This window comes from Rhinopithecus roxellana, chromosome 14 (assembly GCF_007565055.1).
Source record: "Rhinopithecus roxellana isolate Shanxi Qingling chromosome 14, ASM756505v1, whole genome shotgun sequence".
Lineage (NCBI taxonomy): Eukaryota > Metazoa > Chordata > Mammalia > Primates > Cercopithecidae > Rhinopithecus > Rhinopithecus roxellana.
The window spans coordinates 25,517,921-25,542,499 of record NC_044562.1 but is presented as its reverse complement, the minus strand read 5'-3'; the positions used below and the strand labels follow the sequence as shown (position 1 = coordinate 25,542,499).

The 24,579-nt window shown below is 41.6% G+C and overlaps 1 protein-coding gene across 1 annotated transcript in view; it reads right to left on the bottom strand.

Annotated features, from left to right (window-relative positions):
- The window catches only part of WDFY1 (WD repeat and FYVE domain containing 1), a 77,428-nt gene that overhangs the window by 5,472 nt on the left and 47,377 nt on the right, over positions 1 to 24,579 (bottom strand). Inside the window, exons 7-11 of the mRNA XM_010356040.2 lie at positions 21,202 to 21,328; positions 19,964 to 20,069; positions 4,336 to 4,437; positions 1,854 to 1,984; positions 27 to 135 (exon numbers count right to left, since the gene is read on the bottom strand). Coding sequence (XP_010354342.1) covers positions 27 to 135; positions 1,854 to 1,984; positions 4,336 to 4,437; positions 19,964 to 20,069; positions 21,202 to 21,328 — 575 coding nt within the window. The remainder of the gene's footprint in view (positions 1 to 26; positions 136 to 1,853; positions 1,985 to 4,335; positions 4,438 to 19,963; positions 20,070 to 21,201; positions 21,329 to 24,579) is intronic.

The following is a 24,579-nucleotide window of genomic DNA, read 5'->3' as shown; positions in this document are numbered from 1 at the left end:
TGTTGACAGACAATTAGCCAGCTTACCTTTACAATGCGGTCGGTCCCACAGGTCACCATCAGTCCCCTGGCAACGTCCATGGACATGTGGGAAATGTTATGTTTTCCTTCATGAAAGGTCGCTAGAGAAGTCCGACTAACAAGAGAAAAGAGATCACTGAAAATGTACTTGACTGTACCTAGAGCTAATGGGGTAAGCCTTTTTAGCAACATAAAATAAGCAAATATGGCCAGGTGCAGTGGCTCACGCCTGTACCCCCAGCGCTTTGGGAGGCCGAGGCGGGTGGATCACTTGAGGTCAGGGGTTCAAGACCAGCCTGGTCAACATGGTGAAACCCTTTCTCTACTAAAAATATAAAAATTAGCTCCGTGTGGTGGCACACACTTGTGATCCCAGCTATTCAGGAGGCTGAGGCAAGGAGAATCGCTTGAACCTGGAGGTGGAGGCTGCAGTGAGCCAAGATTATGGCACTGCACTCCAGCCCAGTTAAGCAAGACTCAGTCTCCAAAATAAAAAAGTAAATGCTTATTATAGTGTTAAAATTTGCTCCTAAAATTGTGGCTATGGTTTTGAAAACTAACCTTATAATTTAATGATGACAGAAAGCATGATAAATTACAAGACTGTTTTATAAAACTCCCAAAATAATGTTTTTTGGTTTTTTTTAAACTGGAAAGGCTGATACATTCCTAGATATAAAAACAAGAATCTTCATTATAAAAGAAGAACTGCATTGGATAAAATCATAGACCATGGGCAAAACATTCATCAGAGAGCTGCAGTTTTCCCTGAAACCTCTGCCATGCACAGAAGCAGTGCCTCTTACAGCACCGGCTTCAACTCTGCCCCAAAGCCCAGCTGCCCCAATCCCATCACTAGTTCATTTACCAACACCAGTCGCGATGCACTAGCTTTCCAATGTGGACTTCTGCCAACACTTGCCTCTGCTGCTTTAAAAGATGATTCAAAGGGAAGGAAAGAAAATGGTGGTTCTGTCCTAATAGATTTGCCTAAAAATCAGTGCAGAGTGGAGTAAACAAACAGATGTGTCTTACACACAAAGAGCAATTTAAAAATAGACTGCTAGGCCAGATTTTTGTGAAAGAAAGAACATTGGTCTCTAGAGTTTTCCCAGTAAATTTACATGCATGTGTGAACAAAGGTCTAGGGACTAGATACTTCTATAGAGAACCAGCTCAACCACTGCCATCCACAGGTGCATGGACTTATCCCTGCATGGCAGTCAGTGGGATATGGAGGCTCAGGGTGTGCACTCAGTTACTGGACCATGTAACTCAGCATTCCTCACCATGTTCAGGAGAAAGCCGCCCAGTCAGAGGGGCAGCTTCAGATACACAGTGGTGGTCTTAAGTCATAAAGCTAGGGCAGGTCCTTTCTTCAAAAATGGCTTACGGGCCAGGTGCAGTGGCTCATGCCTGTAATCCTAGCACTTTGGGAGGCCAAGGTGGGCAGATCACTTGAGGTCAGGAGTTCGAGACCAGCCTCACCAACATGGTGAAACCCCATCTCTACTAAAAATACAAAAATGAGCCAGGTGGTGGGGGGTGCCTGTAATCTCAGCTACTTGGGTGGCTGAGGCAGGAGATTCGATTGAACCTAGGAGGTGGAGGTTGCAGTGGGCCATGATCATGGCACTGCACGCCAGCATGGGTGATAGAGCAAGATTCTGTCTCAAAAAACAAACAAACAACAAATAAAATGGCTTAGGAAATTCAGGAGAAACAAACACATGGCTAAGCATATCCGTATCACTTCTGAAGCTCTTCACATTTCAGAGAACCATTAGACAGATGTAATAAGAGGCAATGAGACAAAAATATGCAAACACTCACTCTTCGTCTTTGATGGAGTCGTAACAAGAATCACAAACCCGGACTTGGAACTCGAAGCCCATGACTGGGTAAGTTGAGCGCTTGCTGCTGCACTTCCCACAGACAGCCTGCCCGCATTTCCTGCAGTGATGCTTCACGGGTGACCGGGAGGAGGAAAACAGGGTGTTAGCTTTTGCCTTTTTGTTTTTTGTTTTGTTTTGAGATGGAGTCTCACTCTGTTGCACTAGGAGTCTCACTAGGTTGGAGGGCAGTGGCATGATCTCGGCTCACTGCAACCTTTGGCGCCCGGGTTCAAGCGATTCTCCTGCCTCAGCCTCCCGGGCAGCTGGGATTACAGGTACCTGCCACCACGCCCGGCTCGTTTTTGTATTTTTAGTAGAGATGGGGTTTCACCATCTTGGTCAGGCTGGTCTCAAGCTCCTGACCTCATGATCCACCCACCTCAGCCTCCCAAAGTGCTGGGATTATAGGCGTGAGCCACAGCGCCCGGCCTAGCTTTTGCTTTAAAGCACATGGTTTCCCTCTAGAGTAAGCGAACAGGGGAGGATACGCCTTGAATTGTAATCACCCCAATTCAACGTATCAATTAACGCTCACAAAATAGACATTTTGACACTAGTCAAGGATTTCCAAAAAACCTTGCTGTACTGGTCAAATGTTGCTTTTCATTCATTCATATTATCTGTCTACATGTTAACAAACAATACTATTAACACCAAATTTAGTTCATTTAGGAGCCTAATCACTGTAGATTTGGGGAAAGAAAAATTTATTCCTCCATCATAAAAAAGGCATTATTATTTTAAATAAGTTTTATTTATTTATTTTTACAGAGACAGGGTCTCACCATGTTGCTCAGGCTGGTCTCAAACTCCTGGGCTTAAGCCACCCTTCCACTTTGGCCTCCCAAAGTGCTGGGATTACAGGCGTAAGCCTCACACCGGGCCTAAAATAAGTTTTAAATGCACTACACTCTCATTAAGAAACTAATGCCCACAATCATATGTTTTGCTATATTTTAAAATCTCTCAAACTGTGATTCTGGAAATAAGCCTCAAGAACATTACAAAATAGTCCAATTATTATTACTGATTTTGACATATTCTTTTACCACCAACAGTTTAGTGACCAGCACCTCTTCTCTCTTAACTGCTAATAAATGGGAGTAAAATCCATTTCTCTGTGCTTCCTTTATAAGTATGGAATACTTCTCCTATTAATTAGACTTCACTAATTACCATCAGCCTTGCACTGTGAGAACTCAGCTAACGACAGACAGAACTCAGGTGCTGTTTCAGAGCTTTATAATGGTCTGAGCACTAAAATAATCCCCTTCTTGCCCACCAGTCTCACATGAGACCTTATTGTGGAGTAGCTCTGTAAAACTTTTGAGAGTTTATTTATTAATTTATTTTTTTGAGATAGAGTCTCGCTCTGTCACTTAGGCTGGAGTACAGTGGCGCGATCTTGGCTCACCACAACCTCTGCCTCCCAGGTTCAAGTGATTCTCCTGCCTCAGCCCCCCGAGTAGCTGGGATTCCAGGCGTCCGCCACCACACCCAGCTAATTTTTGTATTTTTAGTACAGACAAGGTTTCGCCATGTTGGCCAGGCTGGTCTCAAACTCCTGACCTTTGGTGATCCACCCGCCTCGGCCTCCCAAAGTGCTGGGATTACAGGCATGAGCCACTAAGCAGGGCCAAAAAAGTTTATTAACACATACAAACTTTAGGCTAATCTCTCATAGAGGTGAAACCAATAATAAAAGGAATAAAATCAGCATCTTTTTTACTTACCTGCACAAATTCATATTTACCCTGAGTGGTTACCTTCAAGGCTGCTGTGGAAATGGGTTTGTTTTTTGTTTTGTTTGTTTGTTTGTTGTAGAACTTTAGTATTACAATAATCCCTGAAGTTAATAACACCTTTGAAATCTACAGGCTATTTGGAACATATTTCTTTAATTAAAAAAATTTAAAAACCAGTACTCAAAACATGCTTAATAAAAATGTTCCAGGTATGCTCATAAGGGAACAATTTAAAATAATCTAAAACTCATAGGGTCAGGCATTCAAGTGAGGACTAAATTATTACTTTTTATCTGTTTGTGACAACATAAGGTATATATAACTGTGTGACCTAATTTATTCCAACTTTGTTCTTGGCTAGCACAAAACACTGACTTTAATAGGTAATAGTATTAAACTGAAAGATCTTTTATCTATTTAAAAATAGGTTCTCAGGATTTTCTACGCACCCCTGCCTTTCCAATACAGGACGAGCAACAGAACAGTGAGGTAACGGTCTCACTGGCCCCGGGAAAGGTCTTCCTCATTATTAGTCACACAATGATGAAGACACAGAAAATGCAGGAAGTAATAGCATTTGCAAAAACAAAGTGTGATTCAAAAAAGCCCCCAATTAAGTATGCAAATAGTGAAATACACAATCAAGCCAGCGATGACTCAACAGTGGCTACTCACTTGTCTCAGCCCCAGCGTCTTCGTGTCCCACATCTGCTTTATGTTCCAGAAAAAGGGCTGCTCACATTTCTGACAAGAATCACTTTCCAACCACTGAGGAGCCTGGGGGAGCAGAAAGTCAAAGCCAACATCAGTGTGTCTATGTTTACTTCCGCGTTTCAAAATTAATACAACAGCTCTAGACCTTGCCGGGGTTAGTCTTTCTTTTCTTCTTTTTTTTTTTTTTTTTTTGTCGCCCAGGCTGGAGTGCAGTATGTGATCTCAGCTCACTGCAACCTCCGCCTCCTGGGTTCAAGTGACTCTACTGCCTCACCCTCCCAAGTGGCTGGGACTACAGGCATGCACTACCATGCCAGGCTAATTTCTGTATTTTTAGTAGACTTGGGGTTTTGCCATGTTGGCTAGGCTGGTCTCAAACTCCTGACCTCCCAAAGTGCTGGGATTATAACCATGAGCAGCCATGCCCAGCCAGTTAGTATTTCTTTTTAATTCCACAAAATATTCTAGCTAGTTGTCATATTCAATATTGTTTAATTATTCAATATTATGTTTAATTGTGTGTGTGCGGGAGGGTCTTTTTTGAGACAGGGTCTCACTCGGTCACCCAGGCTAGAGTGCAGTGTCGTGAACATGGCTCACTGCAACCTTGACCTCTCAGGCTCAAATGATCCTCCTGCCTCAGCCTCCCGAATAGCTAGGACCACAGGTGTGTGTCACCACGCCAGCTAATTTTTTATTTTTATTTTTTTGTAGAGACAGGGTCTCACTATGTTTCCCAGGCTCATTTTGAACTCCTGGCTTCAAGTAATCCTTCTGTCTCAGCCCCACAAAGCACTGGGATTACAGTCATGAGCCATTGCACCCAGCCTTAATTGTGTGTTAAGTAATCATGACAATTTTAGCCACGGTTACAGGGTTGTTCAATTTGTAATCTATAGATAGGAGGGAGTAAATCAGTTTTTATTGTGAGCCCTTAAGGGTTGTCTTTATGTATTTCTTTTTTATGCTGGAGATGTTTGAACTCTAAATCCAGTTGAGTAAAAACCCAATGCATGCAGCAGAATCTGGTGACCTACCACTTGGAAAGGCTTGCAGGGTCACAGGTGACTAATAGAAGAGATCTGACAAAATCCCATCACCTAGTTGCTCTGGGTAGAGACTATGCCGGCAGATTTGCCACCATTCCCTTCCCAGCCACAGCAGCAGGTCCCTCCCTCCTGGGGCCACACAGGAGTCCTGCAGCCTTCGCTGGGCAGCAAGCTCTGGTTTTGTAAATCTCGGTACATGTTTCTTCTCCCCTCTAACCAGTGAGTTATTTTTTTGTATTATTCATCTTGATCTATCCACAGCCTGTCACACAGTAGGTTCTTAATGCATTTTTGTTGAAACAGAGGAAGCAGTCTCAAAATTAATTTGCTAAAAAACCTAGAAAATAGGCTAAGTGTGGTGGCTCACGCCTGTAATCTCAGCACTTTGGGAGGCCGAGGCAGGCGGATCGCATGAGGTCGGGAGTTCAAGCCTGGCCAACATGGTGAAACCCCGTCTCTACTAAAAATACAAAAATTAGCCAGACGTGGTGGCGCACACCTGTAATCCCAGCTACTTGGGAGGCTGAGGCAGAAGAATCACTTGAACCCAGGAGGCGGAGGTTGTAGTGAGCCAAGATCGTACCATTGCACCCTAGTCTGGGCAACAAGAGCAAGACTCAGTCTCAAAAAACAAAACAAAACAAAAACTTAAAAATATTTCTCAAAATTTGTTTGAGTTCTTTGTAGGTTCTGGAAAAAAACAAACAACCCCATCAAAAAGTGGGCAAAGGATATGAACAGACATTTCTCAAAAGAAGACATTCATACAGCCAACAGACACATGAAAAAATGCTCATCATCACTGGCCATCAGAGAAATGCAAATCAAAACCATAATGAGATACCATCTCACACCAGTTAGAATGGCAATCATTCAAAAGTCAGGAAACAACAGGTGCTGGAGTGTGGGGAAAAGAAAGAGAGATCAGCCTGTTACTGTGTCTATATAGAAGGAAGTAGACATAAAAGACTCCATTTAGTTCTGTATTTGAGATGCTGTTAATCTGTGACCTTACCTCCAACCTTGTCCTTGCAAGAGACATGTGCTGTGGTGACTTAAGGTTAAAAGGATTTTGGGCGGTGCAGAATGTGCTTTGTTAAACAAGTGCCTAAAGGCTGCTTGTGGTTAAAAGTCATCACCATTCTCTTAAATCTCAAGAAAGAGAAAAACATTTGTCTCCTGCCCCTCCCTGGGCAATGGAACATCTCCGGGTAATACCCATTGTGTGCCTTGCTTACTGAGTGAGGAGAAACCACGTTTAGGAATAAGGTGGGGCTTGCTGGAGCAATACTGCTAAAAGGTTTATGGAGATGTCGCATATACATCTCAAGGCACAGCATTTTCCTTTAAACTTATTCATGTTACAAGGATTTTTTGTTCATATGTCTTACTGCTGATTTCCTCCCTACAATGATCCTATTGTCCAGCCACTCCCTTATCTTTTTGATGGTAAAGATAATTCTCAATAAATACTAAGGGAACTCAGAGGCCGGTGCCGGCGTGGGTCCTCTGTAAGCTGAGCGCCGGTCCCCTGGGCCCCGCTTTTCTTTCTCTACACTTTGTCTCTGTGTTTTATTCCTTTTCTCAAGTCTTTCGTTTCCACCTAACGAGAAACACCCACAAGTGTGGAGGGGCAGGCCACCCCTTCATCTGGTGCCCAACGTGGAAGCTTTTCTCTAAGGTGAAGGTACGCTGGAGCGTGGTCATTGAGGACACGAGAGACTCCCGAGTACGTCTACAGTCAGCCTTGCGGTAAGCTTGTGCGCTCGGAAGAACCTAGGGTAACAATGGGGCAAACTAAAAGTAAATATGCCTCTTATCGCAGCTTTATAAAAATTCTCTTAAAAAGAGGGGGAGTTAAAGTGTCTACCAAAAATCTAAACACGCTCTTTCAAACAATAGACAGTTTTATCCATGGTTTCCAGAACAGGGAACTTTAGATCTAAAAGACTGGGAAAAAATTGGCAAAGAATTAAAACAAGCAAGTAGGGAAGGTAAAATCATCCCACTTACAGTATGGAATGATTGGGTCATTATTAAAGTAGCTTTAGAACCGTTGCAAACAGAAGAAGATAGCGTTCCAGTTTCCGATGTCCCTAAAAGCTGTGCAGTAGATTGTGAAAAAGAGGCAGGGATAGAATCCCGGAAAAGAAAAGAAAGTTCACACTGTAAATGTGTAGCAGAGCCGGTAATGGCTCGGTCAACGCAAAATGTTGACAATAATCAATTACAGGAGGTAATATATCCTGAAACGTTAAAATTAGAGGAAAAAGATCTAGAATTAGCAGAGCCATCAGAGTCTAAACCACGAGGGCCAACTCCTCTTACAACAGCTCAGATGCCTGCAACCTTAGAACCTCAAATGCAGGTTAAACAAGTACAAACTCCAAAAGAAGATCAAATAGAAAAAGATAGAGTCTCTGTCACGGCAATGCCAATCCAAATACAGTGTCCACAATATCAGCAGGTAGAAAGTAAGATTCAGCCGCCAGTAGCCTATCAATACTGGCCGCCAGCCGAACTGCAGTATCGGCAGCCCCCAGAAAATCTGTATGGACAGCCAGGAACACTTCCAGTGCCACAGGGCAGGGCGCCATATCCTCAGCCGCCCACCATGAGACTTAATCCTACAGCAACGCCTAGTACACAGGGTACTGCAATACATAAAATTATTAATGAGGCAAGAAAACAGGGAGATATTGAGGCGTGGCAATTCCCAGTAATATTAGAAGCAAGACCACCTGGAGAAGGGGCCCAAGAGGGAGAGCCTCCCGTAGCTGAAGCCAGATATCAGTCCTTTTCTACAAAAATGCTAAAAGAGATGAAAGAAGGAGTAAAACAGTATGGACCCAACTCTCCTTACATGAGAACATTATTAGATTCCATTGCTCATGGACATAGACTCATTCCTTATGACTGGGAGATTCTGGCAAAGTCATCACTCTCACCCTCTCAATTTTTACAATTTAAGACTTGGCGGATTGATGGGGCACAAGTACAGGTCCGAAGAAATAGGACTGCCAATCCTCCAATTAACATAGATGCAGATCAACTATTAGGAATAGGTCAAAATTGGAGCACTGTTGACCAACAGGCAATAATGCCAAATGAGGCCATTGAGCAAATCAGGGCTATCTGCCTTAGGGACTGGGAGAAAATCCAAGACCCAGGAACCACCTGCCCCCCTTTAATACAATAAGACAAGGCTCTAAAGAGCCCTACCCTGATTTTGTAGCAAGACTTCACGATGCTGCTCAAAAGTCAATTACCGATGAGAATGCCCGCAAAGTCATAGTGGAGTTGATGGCATATGAAAATGCCAATCCGGATTGTCAATCAGCCATTAAGCCATTAAAAGGAAGGGTTCCCGCAGGATCAGATGTAATCTCAGAGTACGTTAAAGCCTGCGATGGAATTGGAGGAGCTATGCATAAAGCTATGCTTATGGCTCAAGCAATCACAGGGGTTGCTTTAGGAGGACAAGTGAAAACATTTGGGGGAAAATGTTATAATTGTGGTCAAATTGGTCATCTAAAAAAGAATTGCCTAGTCACAAATAAACAAAATGTAACTACTCAAGTTACTACAACAACAGATAAAGGGCCACCTGGCCTATGTCCAAGATGTAAAAAGGGAAAACATTGGAGTATTCAATGTCATTCTAAATTTGATAAAAATGGGCAACCACTGTCGGGAAACGAGAGGAGGGGCCAGCCTCAGGCCCCGCAACAAACTGGGGCATTCAAAATTCAACGCTTTGTTCCTCAAGGTTTTCAGGAACAACAACCCCCACTGTCGCAAGTGTCTCAGGGAATAAGCCAGTTATCACAATACAGCAATTATCCCCCGCCATAAGTGGCAGTGCAGCAGTAGCTCTATGTGCTTTACAAGCAGTCTCTCTGCTTCCAGGGGAGCCTCCACAAAGAATCCCCACAGGGGTATATGGCCCATTGCCTGAGGGGACTGTAGGACTAATCTTAGGAAGATCAAGTTTAAATCTAAAAGGAGTTCAAATTCATACTGATGTGGTTGATTCAGACTATAAAGGAGAAATTCAATTGGTTATTAGTTCCTCAGTTCCTTGGAGTGCCAGTCCAGGAGACAGAATTGCTCAATTATTACTCCTACCTTATATTAAAATTAGAAACAGTGAAATAAAAAGAACAGGAGGGTTCGGAAGCACTGCTCTGGCAGGAAAGGCTGCATATTGGGCAAGTCTGGTCTCTGAAAGAAGACCTGTGCGTAAGGCCATTATTCAAGGAAAACAGTTTGAAGGGCTGGTAGACACAGGAGCAGATATCTCTGTCATTGCTTTAAATCAGTGGCCAAAAAATTGGCCTAAACAAAAGGCTGTTACAAGACTTGTCGGCATAGGCACAGCCTCAGAAGTGTATGAAAGTATAATGATTTTACATTGTTTAGGGCCAGATAATCAAGAAAGTACTGTTCAGCCAATGATTACTTCAATTCCCGTTAATCTATGGGGTCGAGATTTGTTACAACAATGGGGTGCAGAGATCATTATGCCTGCTCCATTATACAGCCCCACAAGTCAAAAAATCATGACTAAGATGGGATATATACCAGGAAAGGGATTAGGAAAAAATGAAAATGGCATTAAAGTCCCAATTGAGACTGAGAAAAATCAAAAAGGAAAAGGAATAGGATATCCTTTTTAGGGGCGGCCACTGTAGAGCCTCCTAAACCCATTCCATTAACTTGGAAAACAGAAAAACCGGTATGGGTAAATCAGTGGCCGCTACCAAAGCAAAAACTGGAGGCTTTACACTTATTAGCAAAGGAACAATTAGAAAAGGGACATACTGAGCCTTCATTCTCACCCTGGAATTCTCCTGTATTTGTAATTCAGAAAAAATCAGGCAAATGGTATATGTTAATGGACTTAAGAGCCGTAAATGCTGTAATTCAACCCATGGGGCCTCTCCAACCTGGATTGCCCGCTCCGGCCATGATCCCGAAAGACTGGCCTTTAATTATAATTGATCTTAAGGATTGCTTTTTTACCATTCCTCTGGCAGAGCAAGATTGTGAAAAATTTGCCTTTACTATACCAGCCATAAATAATAAAGAACCAGCCACCAGGTTTCAGTGGAAAGTATTACCTCAGGGAATGCTTAATAGTCCAACTATTTGTCAAACTTTCGTAGGTCAAGTCCTTTAACCAGTTAGAGACAAATTTTCAGATTGTTATATCATTCACTATATTGATGATATTTTATGTGCTGCAGAAACAAGAGACAAATTAATTGACTGTTACACATTTCTGCAAGCAGAGGTTGCCAACGCAGGACTAACAATAGCATTTGATAAGATCCAAACCTCTGATCCTTTTCGTTATTTAGGGATGCAGATAGAAAATAGAAAAATTAAGCCACAAAAAATAGAAATAAGAAAAGATACATTAAAAACATTAAATGATTTTCAAAAATTGTTAGGTGATATTAATTGGATTCAGCCAACTCTAGGCATTCCTACTTATGCCATGTCAAATTTGTTCTCTATCCTAAGAGGAGATCCAGACTTAAACAGTAGAAGAATATTAACCCCAGAGGCAACAAAAGAAATTAAATTAGTGGAAGAAAAAATTCAGTCAGCGCAAATAAGTAGAATAGATTCTTTAGCCCCACTCCAACTTTTGACTTTTGCCACTACACATTCTCCAACAGGCATCATTGTTCAAAATACTGATCTTATGGAGTGGTCATTCCTTCCTCACAGTACAATTAAGACTTTTACATTGTACTTGGACCAAATAGCTACATTAATTGGTCAGACAAGATTACGAATAATAAAATTGTGTGGTAATGACCCAGACAAAATAGTTGTTCCTTTAACCAAGGAACAAGTTAAAAAGCCTTTATCAATTCTGGTGCATGGCAAATTGGCCTTGCTGATTTTGTGGGAATTATTGATAATCATTACCCAAAAACAAAAATCTTCCAGTTTTTAAAATTGACTACTTGGATCTTACCTAAAATTACCAGACATGAACCTTTCGAAAATGCTCTAACAGTATTTACTGATGGTTCCAGCAATGGAAAAGCAGCTTACACAGGGCCAAAGGAGCGAGTAATCAAAACTCAATATCAATCAGCTCAAAGGGCAGAGTTGGTTGCAGTCATTACAGTGTTAGAAGATTTTAATCAATCTGTTAATATTATATCAGATTCTGCATATGTAGTACAGGCTACAAGGGATGTTGAGACAGCTCTAATTAAATATAGCATGGATGATCAGTTAAACCAGCTGTTCAATTTGTTACAACAAACTGTAAGAAAAAGGAATTTCCCATTTTATATTACTCATATTCGAGCACATACTAATTTACCAGGACCTTTAACTAAAGCAAATGAAAAAGCTGACTTACTGGTATCCTCTGCATTCATAAAAGCACAAGAACTTCATGCTTTGACTCATGTAAATGCGGCAGGGTTAAAAAACAAATTTGATGTCACGTGGAAACAGGCAAAAAATATTGTACAACACTGTAACCAGTGTCAAGTACTACACCTGCCCACCCAAGAGGCAGGAGTTAATCCCAGAGGTCTGTGTCCTACTGCATTATGGCAAATGGATGTTACCCATGTACCTTCATTTGGAAAATTATCATATGTTCATGTAACAGTTGATACTTATTCACATTTCATATGGGCAACATGCCAGACAGGAGAAAGTACTTCCCATGTTAAAAAACATTTATTATCTTGTTTTGCTGTGATGGGAGTTCCAGAAAAAATTAAAACTGACAATGGACCAGGTTATTGTAGTAAAGCTTTCCAAAAATTCTTAAATCAGTGGAATATTACACATACAACAGGAATTCCTTATAATTCCCAAGGACAGGCCATAGTTGAAAGAACTAATAGAACACTCAAAACTCAGTTAGTTAAACAAAAAAAAGGGGGGAGACAGTAAGGAGTGTACCTCTCCTCAGATGCAGCTTAATCTAGCACTCTATACTTTAAATTTTTTAAACATTTATAGAAATCAGACTACTACTTCTGCAGAACAACATCTTACTGGTAAAAAGAACAGTCCACAGGAAGGAAAACTGATTTGGTGGAAAGACAACAAAAATAGGACATGGGAAATAGGGAAGGTGATAACCTGGGGAAGAGGTTTTGCTTGTGTTTCACCAGGAGAAAATCAGCTTCCTGTTTGGATACCCACTAGACATTTGAAGTTCTACAATGAACCCATCAGAGATGCAAAGAAAAGCGCCTCCACGGAGACGGAAACACTGCAATCGAGCACCATTGACTCGCATGATGAGTCAAGTGGTGATATCAGAAAAACAGATAAAGTCACCACGCACCAAGAAGGCGGAGCTGCTGACCTGGGCACAGTTAAAGAAGCTGACACTGTTAGCTAGAAAAAGCCTAGCTAGCACAAAGGTGACACAAACCTCAGAAAAAATGCTGTTTGCAGCTTTAATGGTTGTATCAATAGTGGTAAGTCTCCCCATGCCTGCAGGAGCAGCTGCAGCTAATTATACCTACTGGGCCTATGTGCCTTTCCCACCTTTAATTCGGGCAGTCACATGGATGGATAATCCTATTGAAGTATATATTAATAATAGTGTGTGGGTACCTGGTCCCACAGATGATCGTTGCCCTGCCAAACCGGAGGAAGAAGGAATGATGATAAATATTTCCATTGGGTATCGTTATCCTCCTATTTGCCTAGGGAGAGCACCAGGATGTTTAATGCCTGCTATCCAAAATTGGTTGGTAGAAGTACCTACTCTCAATCCCACCTGTAAATTTACTTATCACATGGTAAGCGGAATGTCACTCAAACCACAGATAAACTATTTACAAGACTTCTCTTATCAAAGATCATTAAAATTTAGGCCAAAAGGGAAACCTTGCCCCAAGGAGATTTCCATAGGAAACAGAGATTTAGTTTGGGAAGAATGTGTGGCCGATAGTGCGGTGATTTTACAAAACAATACATTTGGAACTGTTATAGATTGGGCACCTCGAGGTCAATTCTACCACGATTGCACAGGACAAACTCAATTCTGTCCCAGTGCACTAGTGAGTCCAACTGTTGATAGTGACTTAACAGAAAATGTAGACAAACATAGACACAAAAAAATTACAGTCTTTCTACCCTTGGATATGGGGAGAAAAGGGAATCTCTACTCCATGACCAAAAATAATAAGTCCGGTTTTTGGTCCTGAACATCCAGAATTATGGAGGCTTACTGTAGCTTCATACCACCTTAGAATTTGGTCTGGGAACCAAACTATAGGAACAAGAGATTATAGGCCATTTTACTCTATCAACCTAAATTCCAGTCTAACAGTTCCTTTACAAAGTTGTGTAAAACCCCCTTATATGTTAGTCATAGGAAATATAGTTATTAAACCAGACTCCTAAACTATAACTTGTGAAAATTGCAGATTGTTTACTTGCATTGATTCGACTTTTGATTGGCAGCACCGTATTCTGCTAGTGAGAGCAAGAGAAGGCATGTGGATCCCTGTGTCCATGGATCGACCATGGGAGGCCTCGCCATCCATTCATATTTTGACTGAAGTATTAAAAGGCATTTTAAATAGATCCAAAAGATTCATTTTTACTTTAATTGCAGTGATTATGGGATTAACTGCAGTCACATCTACAGCCACTGTGGCAGGAGTCGCATTGCACTCTTCTGTTCAGACAGTAAGCTTTGTTGACAATTGGCAAAAGAATTCCACAAGGCTGTGGAATTCACAATCTGGTATCGATCAAAAATTGGCAAATCAAATTAATGACCTTAGACAAACTGTCATTTAGATGGGAAATAGGCTCATGAGCTTGGAACATCATTTCCAGTTACAGTGTGACTGGAATACGTCAGATTTTTGTATTACACCCCAAGTTTATAATGAGTCTAAACATCACTGGGACATGGTAAGACGCCATCTACAGGGAAGAGAAGATAGTCTCACTTTAGACATTTCTAAATTAAAAGAACAAATTTTTGAAGCCTCTCAGAGTCACTTAAATATTGTGCCTGGAGCTGAGGCGTTGTTATGCCCAGACCGTTTGTTCCCCAAAGAAGACCACCAGAGTCCAGAGTCAAAGCCAAGCGGCAAGGATCTTTAATGCAAGTTCGAACTTGGTTCCCCCGTTCTACAACATACAAGAGGGCCTCGAACAATGCGTGCACTTGCTTTTTATAGCCTAATGTAAACAGGACTTGTAAAGTTGCAGAGGAACGAGGGAATTCTCTAGGTTACAGCATTACAATTGGTTAACATTTTAAGTTTATACATTTAGCAGTTTTCTATTGGTTCCCGTGCTTTCACAAACGGCTGTGTCCTTATCGGGGACTTTCCAGGTGGTGTCTTTCTGAAGTTGAGATATATGGTAGTCTTTGAGTTGAAAGATATATGGTGGGGAGACGTATGGTGGGATGTGCTCAGGTATTTGAGAGACATATGGAGGGGAGACATATGGTGGGATATGTTTATACGGGGCTCAGGAAGTTGAGAGATATATGGCAAGCACTGATAATTAGAACAGAAAAAGAACAAGACAGGGACTTTCACAATGCTTGTCTATACAACGTCTGGAATCTATAGATAACATAATCGGTTAGGTCCGGGGTCAACTTTTAACTAGGCTCAAGGCGCCGCCCGGGCTGTCTGCCTGTGGATTTCATTTGATCTCTTTGAGCGTTAGCTCAAGTGGTAAAAAATCTTTATGGATTAAACCCCACGACTTGGATTAAGTCTACTGGAAACTCTACTGCAATAAATTTTGGAATTATGTGTCTCTGTTTAATCGGTTTGTTTTTAGTGTGCCGGACCAGTCGAAGGATCCTGCGCCAAAATCGAGAGAACGAACAAGACTTCATTGCCATGGCACATTTATATAGAGGGAAAGGGAGGGAGAATGTTGGGAAGTCAGGGACCTTGAACGGAGGGACTGGCTGAAGCCACAGCAGAAAAACATAAATATGAAGATTTCATGGACATTTTATTAGTTCTCCAAAATTTATACTTTTGTAATTTCCCGTATCTTTACTTTCATCTCTTAATCCCATCATCTTCTTTGTAAGCTGAGGAGGATATATGTCATCTCAGGACACTGTGATGATTGCCTTAACTGCACAGATTGTTTGTAGAGCACGTCTGTTTGAACAATACGAAAACTGGGCATCTTGTAAAAAGAACAGGATAACAGCAGTGTTCAGGAAACAAGGGAGGTAACCTTGAACTGGCCGCCGGTGAGCCGGATGGAACAGAGCCATATCTTTTCTCCTTTTGCACACAAATAGGAGAGATATCGCTGAATTCTTTTTCTCAGCAAGGAATATCCCTGAGAAAGAGAATGCGCTCTGAGGGTAGGCCTATAAACGACCCCCTTGGAGGCGTGCCGCCTTTTACGGTTGAAGCCGAAGGGATGAAATAAGCCCCGGCCTCCTGTAGTGCTCCCAGGCTTATTAGGATGAAGAAATTCCCACCTAATAAATTTTGGTCAGTCAGGTTGTCTGCTCTCAAACCCTATTTCCTGATAAAATGTTATCAATGACAATGCGTGCCCAAAATTTCGTTAGCAATTTTAACCTTAATTTTAACACCATCCTGTGATCTCGTCCAGTCTCCATTTGCTTTGTGATATTCTATTACCTTGTGAAGTATGTAATCTTGGTGTCGTGATGACAATGGTGGTTTTGTTGAAAAGAAAAGGGGGAAATGTGGGGAAAAGAGAGATCAGCCTGTTACTGTGTCTATATAGAAGGAAGTAGACATAAAAGACTCCATTTAGTTCTGTATTTGAGATGCTGTTAATCTGTGACCTTACCTCCAACCTTGTCCTTGCAAGAGACATGTGCTGTGGTGACTTAAGGTTAAAAGGATTTTGGGCGGTGCAGAGTGTGCTTTGTTAAACAAGTGCCTAAAGGCTGCTTATGGTTAAAAGTCATCACCATTCTCTTAAATCTCAAGAAAGAGAAAAACATTTGTCTCCTGCCCCTCCCTGGGCAATGGAACATCTCCGGGTAATACCCATTGTGTGCCTTGTTTACTGAGTGAGGAGAAACCACCTTTAGGAATAAGGTGGGACTTGCTGGAGCAATACTGCTAAAAGGTTTATGGAGATGTCGCATATACATCTCAAGGCACAGCATTTTCCTTTAAACTTATTCATATTACAAGGATTTTTTCATATGTCTTACTGCCGATTTCCTCCCTACAATAATCCTATTGTCCAGCCACTCCCTTATCCTTTTAATGACTAAGATAATTCTCAATAAATACTAAGGGAACTCAGAGGCCAGTGCTGGCGTGGGTCCTCTGTAAGCTGAGCGCCGGTCCCCTGGGCCCTGCTTTTCTTTCTCTACACTTTGTCTCTGTGTTTTATTCCTTTTCTCAAGTCTTTCGTTTCCACCTAACGAGAAACACCCACAAGTGTGGAGGGGCAGGCCACCCCTTCAGTAACCAGCCTGGTCAACATGGTGAAACTCCCTCTCTACTAAAAATACAAAATATTAGCCAGGTACCAGTATGGTGGCATGAGCCTGTTGTCCCAGATACCTGGGAGGCTGAGGTGGGAGAATCACTTGAAACTAGGATGCAAAGGTTGCAGTGAACTGAGGTCTTGCCACGGCACTCCAGCCTGGGTGACAGAGTTAGACCCTGCCTCAAAAAGAAAAAGCCCTAAAAACCCTAAGGCCGGGTCAGAACCTTATAGATTACAGCCTGTTTATCCTTGCAATACATTTTCTCAGTTATTAAAAAACAAAAAATCTACTAAAAATAATGCATCTTTTTGACACAACTTGCCTTCCTGTCTCTTCTACAGATGCAGTGAATTGTGCACACAGGAAACACCTTGATTGATGGGACTTTTTTCTTTCCCTAGATATAGAAATACAGTCCACAATGATGCACTTTGAAGGCAGGAATCCCACTTCTACTTTCTAAATACTTTTTCTAAAAGAATTTACCAATGATAAAAACAGCAGGTTAAAAATCTAAGTTGTGAAACCCTCGGGAAAGCCACCAGCAGTGCTGGGCACCAACGGTCTCCTCCCCTCATCATCCAGGGAATACAGCCTCTCTCTCTCCGAGTTTTCTGCTCTCTCAGAATAAGACTGAAAAACAATAGGCCAAGAGCCAGGAAACAGAACAGTATACTAGCTGTTCTTGGTGCATATAACTAGCAGCTGATAAAACATAAAACACAGTCCAAATAAATCTTTGAAAATACAGTATTATACATCCTGTTTTATACACACACACACACACACACACACACATTTTTTAGATAGAGTTTTGCTCATCACCCAGGCTGGAGTGCAGTGGTATGATCTCGGCTCACTGCAACCTCCGCCTCCTGGGTTCAAGTGTTTCTCCTGCCTCAGCCTCCCAAGTAGCTGGGATTATAGGCACCCACCACCATGCCTGGCTAATTTTTATATTTTTTAGTAGAGACTGGGTTTCACCATGTTGGCCACGCTTGTCTTGAACTCCTGACCCTCAGGTGATCCACCCGCCTCAGCCTCCCAAAGCACTGGGATTACAGGCATGAGCCACTGTGCCAGCCACATCCTATACTATTGAGCCAGTGTATCTGCATTTCATAATAAAATATTCTAAGCCTTACCAAATATTTTTTAGAAAATTCAAAAAGAGATATAAACCAGAAATTTGTAATCCAAATTTCCTCTATTTGACTTGTTTTACAAAGTTACAAAAAAAGTCTCACAATCAGTACGTCTCTGGATTACAGATTGTATTTTATTATTTATAGGGTAGTCTATTTCTTCCACTAGATTACAAATTTCTTATGGCAAGTATCTTTGTGTATGGTAGCCATAAAGTCTGTAAATGAGTAATGTCACCATTTAAAAAAAATAGACGAAAGCCCCTTGATTACTTCTACTGGAATATGCTAAAAATGAAGGTTTAATCAGTGAGAATCAGACTCACAAAGAATCAGAGACAACACAAAGCAGACACATGTGCAGGGATTGGTGGGAATTCTGCATCAACGCAAAATGTCTGTTACAATGGTGCACAGCACACTGAACAACACGTTGCCATAAAGGACAGGATCCTGAGCAGATCATGTAATGTCGTGCAACACAGTAGGTATGGCAATGCAATATCAATGAGCCATTTATTATATACATTCACTTACATTTCCCGACTGTAAGGACACCCTGTAGGTGCCCAACAAATATTTTCAAAGTTAAACTGCAAGTCATTAACGTCCCTTATGGTCTAAAATCTTCTCTGGAATCAACTTTTTCTGCTAACAACATCATAAGTTATAGACGTCACTTAGAAAAGAAAGATAATGCCAGTGCAGGCAGAGATGAGAATGGAAACCTTGATTGGAAATCATTTGACAACATCTATAAAAAGCCTTAAGAATGTATATATGCTTGGACCCAGGAAGTCTATTTCCAGAAATTTGTCTGAAATAAATAATTGATCAATCACACAATGACAAGGTCAAGAATATTCACTGCAGCATTCTTCAAAATATTTAAAAAAGAGGATGTACACAGTGGCTCATGCCTATAATCCCAGCAATTTGGGAGACTGAGGCAGGAAGGTCACTTGAGCCCAGGAGTTTGAGACCAGCCTAGATGACACAGCAAGACCCTGTCTCTACCAAAAAAAAAAAAAAAAAAATTGAAAAACAAGTTATGCATGGTAGCATATGCCTGTAGCCCCAGCTACTCAGGAAGCTGAAGTGGGAGGACCGCTTAAGCCTGGGAGGTTGAGGCTGCAGAGAGCCAAGATCATGCCACTGCACTTCAGCCTGGGTGACAAAGCAAGACCCTGTCTCAAAAAAAAAAAAAAAAAAAAAAAAGAGAGAGAGAGTGTTTAGACAATTAGACTGTCTGTCTAAAGAACTGGAAGACAACTGAGAAGTCATTTCATTCCACAATTCCACTTTATGTAGGAGGGAACAGATACTTAAGAGAAATTAAGGCACTTAACCAAGTAAGGTCTCACAACTAGTTAGTGGCCCAACCAAGTTAGAAATTAGGTCACCTGAAAAGATTACTATGTCGACATGGCCTCAGTGAACTAGAACTCAATGTGGGAAGTAAGAGCAGAGCAATGGAAATATATTTTCCTAGAAACATGTCAAGTGTTTAGCTATGTCCCTGACAGCAGTCACTGATGCATACTGCAGGGTTTCCCACAGGAATGCTACAGGACCACAATGGTGCTTCAGAGGACCTCTGTGCAGTCCAGATCCCTGGACATGCCAGAAATCTGTCTCAAAGTGTTCTCTCAGTGTATTGCTCAAGGCTGAGAACCAGCCTAAATGCTGATTGTATATACTGCATGTCACTGGTAGAAACTCTCAAATGAGTAGAGGAAGGAAGCAGTGCACAATGACACAAAGGACCTTGTCAGAAATAACCCATTAGCAGAAGGGGAAGTTGGGACTGTCTGCACCTGGACCGGCATTTACAGCTCGCTGGGTGAAAAGCCAAGAAGCCAGGCTCTTGGGAGGTCTCTCCCCTTCGTCCTGGACTTGCCCTTGTCTCTTACCTCTTCTCTGCTAACATCCATGTTCCACACTGCAATTCCGCCATCCGAGGAACAGGAGACGAGCTGCCTGGTGAGCTGAAGGTAGCACAGCGACTGTACCTTGTCACTGCAAACAGCACACACAATAGTCACTTGTCTCCATGTGGAAAAACACGGGAACTATCTCATTTAGGCTCAAATAGTTCTCATTAAAACCATCAAGTGGTATTTTACCATTGACTATCCAGCATGGTAAAATGAATTCTAATATAAACTTCACTTGGCATTTTATAATTCATAATACAGAATGATACTTTCTATAAAATATACAACTACTTTCAAATCAGTCATTAAGAATTGTAGGCCAGAGATTTGATGAAGGCTATGGTTTTCAGGACCAACCACCATGATTTCCCTTTCAGATGCGTAAGATTTATCTATTTGTTCAGAAACAAAAAAGAACAAAGGAGGTATAACTCCCTTACTGAACACAATTCATATGAACAAGGAGTCCAACACCACAAAGATCGCTAGTATGCACAGACACACACACAGATGGGGTGAAGACCTCTGTCCCCCTGCATGCCTGTCATACTACCCTTTAGGATGCCCAAGGAAACAAGCTCTTGGCCTGTTATAGTGTACAATATGTTTCCTCAGCTAATTTTCAGCTTGACTGTGATTACAGTAACAGCTGCAGCCTAGCCAAAAAGGAAAGAAAGGAAAGCGGGGTGAAGAGGTATTTCTTTTTCTTTCAGGGATAGAGGGCAAGATCCTAAATATACAATGGTATCACTCAGGTGAATTCCACTGTCAAACTAGACATTATTTCTCAATTCAGTATCTCTTAGAATAAAAAAACCAAAACCAAAAAACGAGTTAGGCTCCCAGCTGAAGAACAGCTTAGTATTATGTTACATGCAACCTTCCATGGTCAAAGTCCTCACCTGCATCTCTGTTCTATGCCTGCCTTAATCAGATATTTCAACGAGGTGACTCCTTAAGAGAGAAAGTGGCAAGTGCTCTTTGGACTAAGAAGGAAGAAAGCCCTGTACTCGTTTTTTGTTATTGTTGTTTTGCTACTAAACATCAGACACTTAGGGCTGACAGAAAGCAGTTAAAAGTGAACTGAGCGCTATCAATAATAATTGCCATCTTAGAAGGCGGGGTTTGCAGAAAGTGTTATCAGACTACTAATGCCTTTCATTAGCTCCCCACTAACTCGGATTCTTTCCCCACCCCCACAAGTGGTCACGCACTGATGGCCCTGAAGTAAGAGCGTCCGGCCTTTTCTTCCTCCGATGTCCCACATGATGATGCTGTTGTCAGATGCTCCTGAGAAGAGTAACCGCTGAATAGGGTCCCACCAGAGGCAGGCGATACTACCTAGGGATTTGTGAGAGAGAGAGAGAGGGAGGCAGGGGAGAGGGGAGGGAGGAGAGGTAAAATATAACTCTACATCAGGAGGCATACATTTGACAGCTGAAGACCAAACTAAGACCAGCTGAGTCTTTAAGCAAAAAGGTTCCTTCATGGTGTACAACGGGTCATTCAACCATGCCATCATGAGTCATACAGGAGACACAGCATCATTATCCACAGTTGAAAGATTAGAATTTTCAATTGTGCATCAAACTACTTGGGGCTGGGCATGGTGACTCACACCTGTAATCCCAGCACTTTGGGAGGCCGAAGAGGGCGAATCACTTGAGGCCAGGAGTTCGAGACTAGGCCTGGCCAACATGGTGAAACCCTGTTTCTACAAAAACAAAAACAAAAAAATAAAAATTAGCTGGGCATGGTGGCAGGTTCCTGTAAACCCCGCTACTCAGGAGGCTATGGAGGGAGAATTGCTTGAACCCAGGAGGTGGAAGTTGCAGTGAGCCAAGATAGTGCCACTGCACTCCAGCTTGGGCAGACTTTGTCTCAAAAAAAAAAAAAAAAAAAAAAAAAAAAAAAAACTGCTTGGAATACAAAGATTTTTAAAGAAGTTTTTCCTTGTTCTGTGCCAAAAATTACAAAGTAGCTTACATATGAAATGTTCAGAAAAAGTTACTGGAAAAAAAAATGCTAGTAATATTTAGTGAGAAAAACCAGTAAAGTTTACTGTGTCCAACCTACACAAGATAAAAAATATAGATTATTCTGGGTCTCTGGAATCTTTCAGGTGTTTTACTCCAAGATGTCTATGTTTAAGAAAATTAAGTACTACAGAAAAAAGTCTGTTGTATACTACACAATTATGCCAAGTAATTTAAGTGAAAAATCTGAACTTCCCATCTCATACTTTATATTGGCTAACGTATCAAATTTGAAACCCTTGAGGAAATCTTTCTTTCTACATACAGGTGGATCTTTCAGTAGATCCTTTCCCTGTTCATCAACTGCTGTTTATCTAGAAAAAACATTATTAATCAACTGAGTAAAACTGAACCAGCCATACAAGCTAATAATAATTTTGGTAGGTATACAGAAAATTAATGATGCCATATTCAAAAACAAACAGAAACTACTTCTCACACACACTTTCCAAAAACAGAACAAAAGCAGAAACAAAGAAATATTCTGCAAAGGCTTCAGGAGTTAGTTTCACATGACTTTTGACCCTGTGTAATCTATGTGCCATCCATTTCAGTTAGAGGCCTAAAAGCAGATAAATACAGTCTTTCAACATGAAAACTACTAAGTAGTTACCAGACCCATTCTGCCTTTAGCAACCCTGAAAAAAACTGACGAGCCTGGGGGTCATGAGAGAATTAGTCATAAACGGAAAGTGGTTTCTTCACGGGCCTCTGCTTTCCTGCTCAAATCCATTTTAACTTACTGTTCTCTTTTCTTCTTTTCCCCTACAGGGTCCTTGATTTGATATACTCTATTTCACCTAAATAGATTACATAGAAAGCATAGTGTACATTTATTATAACTTGTTACAACTAAAACGCTAACTATGGTCATAAATAAGTTCATCATTAATTCTTTCAGCAACTCCCCCGTTCTCCATAAACCAGAGGGCCTCAAAGTTTGTATTTTGTGACACATATCAGAATTTGATCTTGTGATCGGTATGAAAACTTCAATCCATTACAGCTTAGCGTCTGACACAGTTTAGACATGTGTCCCCTCTAAATTTTGTTGATATATATATTTTTTTTTTTTTATTTTTATCTTTTTTTTTGAGACAGAGTCTCCCTCTGTCACCCAGGTTGGAGTGCAGTGGCATGATCTTGGTTCACTGCAACTTCCACCTCCCGGGTTCAAGAGATTCTCCTGCCTCAGCCTCCCTGAGTACCTGGGACTACAGGTGCCCGCCAACACGCTCAGCTAATGTTTTTTGTATTTTTAGTAGAGATGGGGTTTCACCATGTTGCCAGGCTGGTCTCGAACTCCTGACCTCAAGTGATCTGCCTACCTCAGCCTCCCAAAGTGCTGGGATTACAGGTGTGAGCCACCGGGCCCGGCCTCTAAATTTCATGTTAAACTAATCCCCAGTGTTGCAGGTGGGGCGTGGTAGTTGGCTCACGGGGGTGGATTTCTCACGAATGGTTTAGTGCCATCCCCTTGGTGCTCTCCTTGAGATAGTAAATGAGCTCCCTTGAGATATGGTTGTTTAAAAGTGTGTGGCACTCCACACCCCCACTCCTGCTTTGGTCATGTGATGTGCCTGTTCACACCTCACCTTGTGCTATGACTATAAGCTTCCTGAGGCCCTCACCAGAAGCATGCCAGTGCCATGCTTCCTGTACAGCCTGCAGATCCACGAACCAATTAAACCTCTTCTCTTTATAAATTACCCATTCTTAGATATTTCTTTATTGCAATGCAAGAATGGCCCAATACAGCATCTAATGAAACCTCTTTATTACATGTGTGTATGTGGCGAGTCACATACAATCAACAGACTTTAAAAACCCCTCCACAGAGCTTCACTAACCCACTGCACTACAGAAATGAAATTCCACCCAATAATTCTTTCCCCTCAGTCCCTATGCAGGGTATGTTTCCCAAGCAGAGGCTGAACCAGCCCACACATTTCTTATAATTGTATTTATCAGGTCTTGCTCAGGGGCTTAGAAACTGATAAATTTTTTTAAAGTAATAATAACAACTCTTCCAAAGGTTTTACCAGTTAGAAGTAATTTTAAAGGTCTTGTCAACACGATAACTTATTTTATTTTTATTTCTATTTTTTTGAGACAGAGTCTCACTCTGTTACCCAGGCAGGAGTGTAGTGCTGTAATCTCGGCTCACTGCAACCTCCGCCCCCTGGGTTCCAGTGATTCTCCTGCCTTAGCATTCCAAGTAGCTAGGGGTGGGATTACAGGTATGTGCCACGATGCCTGGTTAATTTTTGTATTCTTAGAGAGGGAGATTTGCTGTGTTGGCCAGGCTGGTCTTGAACTCCTGGCCTCAAGTGGTCCACCTAATTCGGCCCCCAAAAGTGCTGGGATTACAGGTGTGAACCAGTGTGCCAGCCATAACTTAATTTAAAAAGGTAAGCAACATAGAAAGTATTATCCACACAAGCAATTTAGAAGGGATTTCGACAATATGAAATGAACCCATCACCCCACCTTCACTTAGTTTTCACTCTGAATCCCATATCTGGCCCAATCAAAATGAAATCTGACAGATCATGA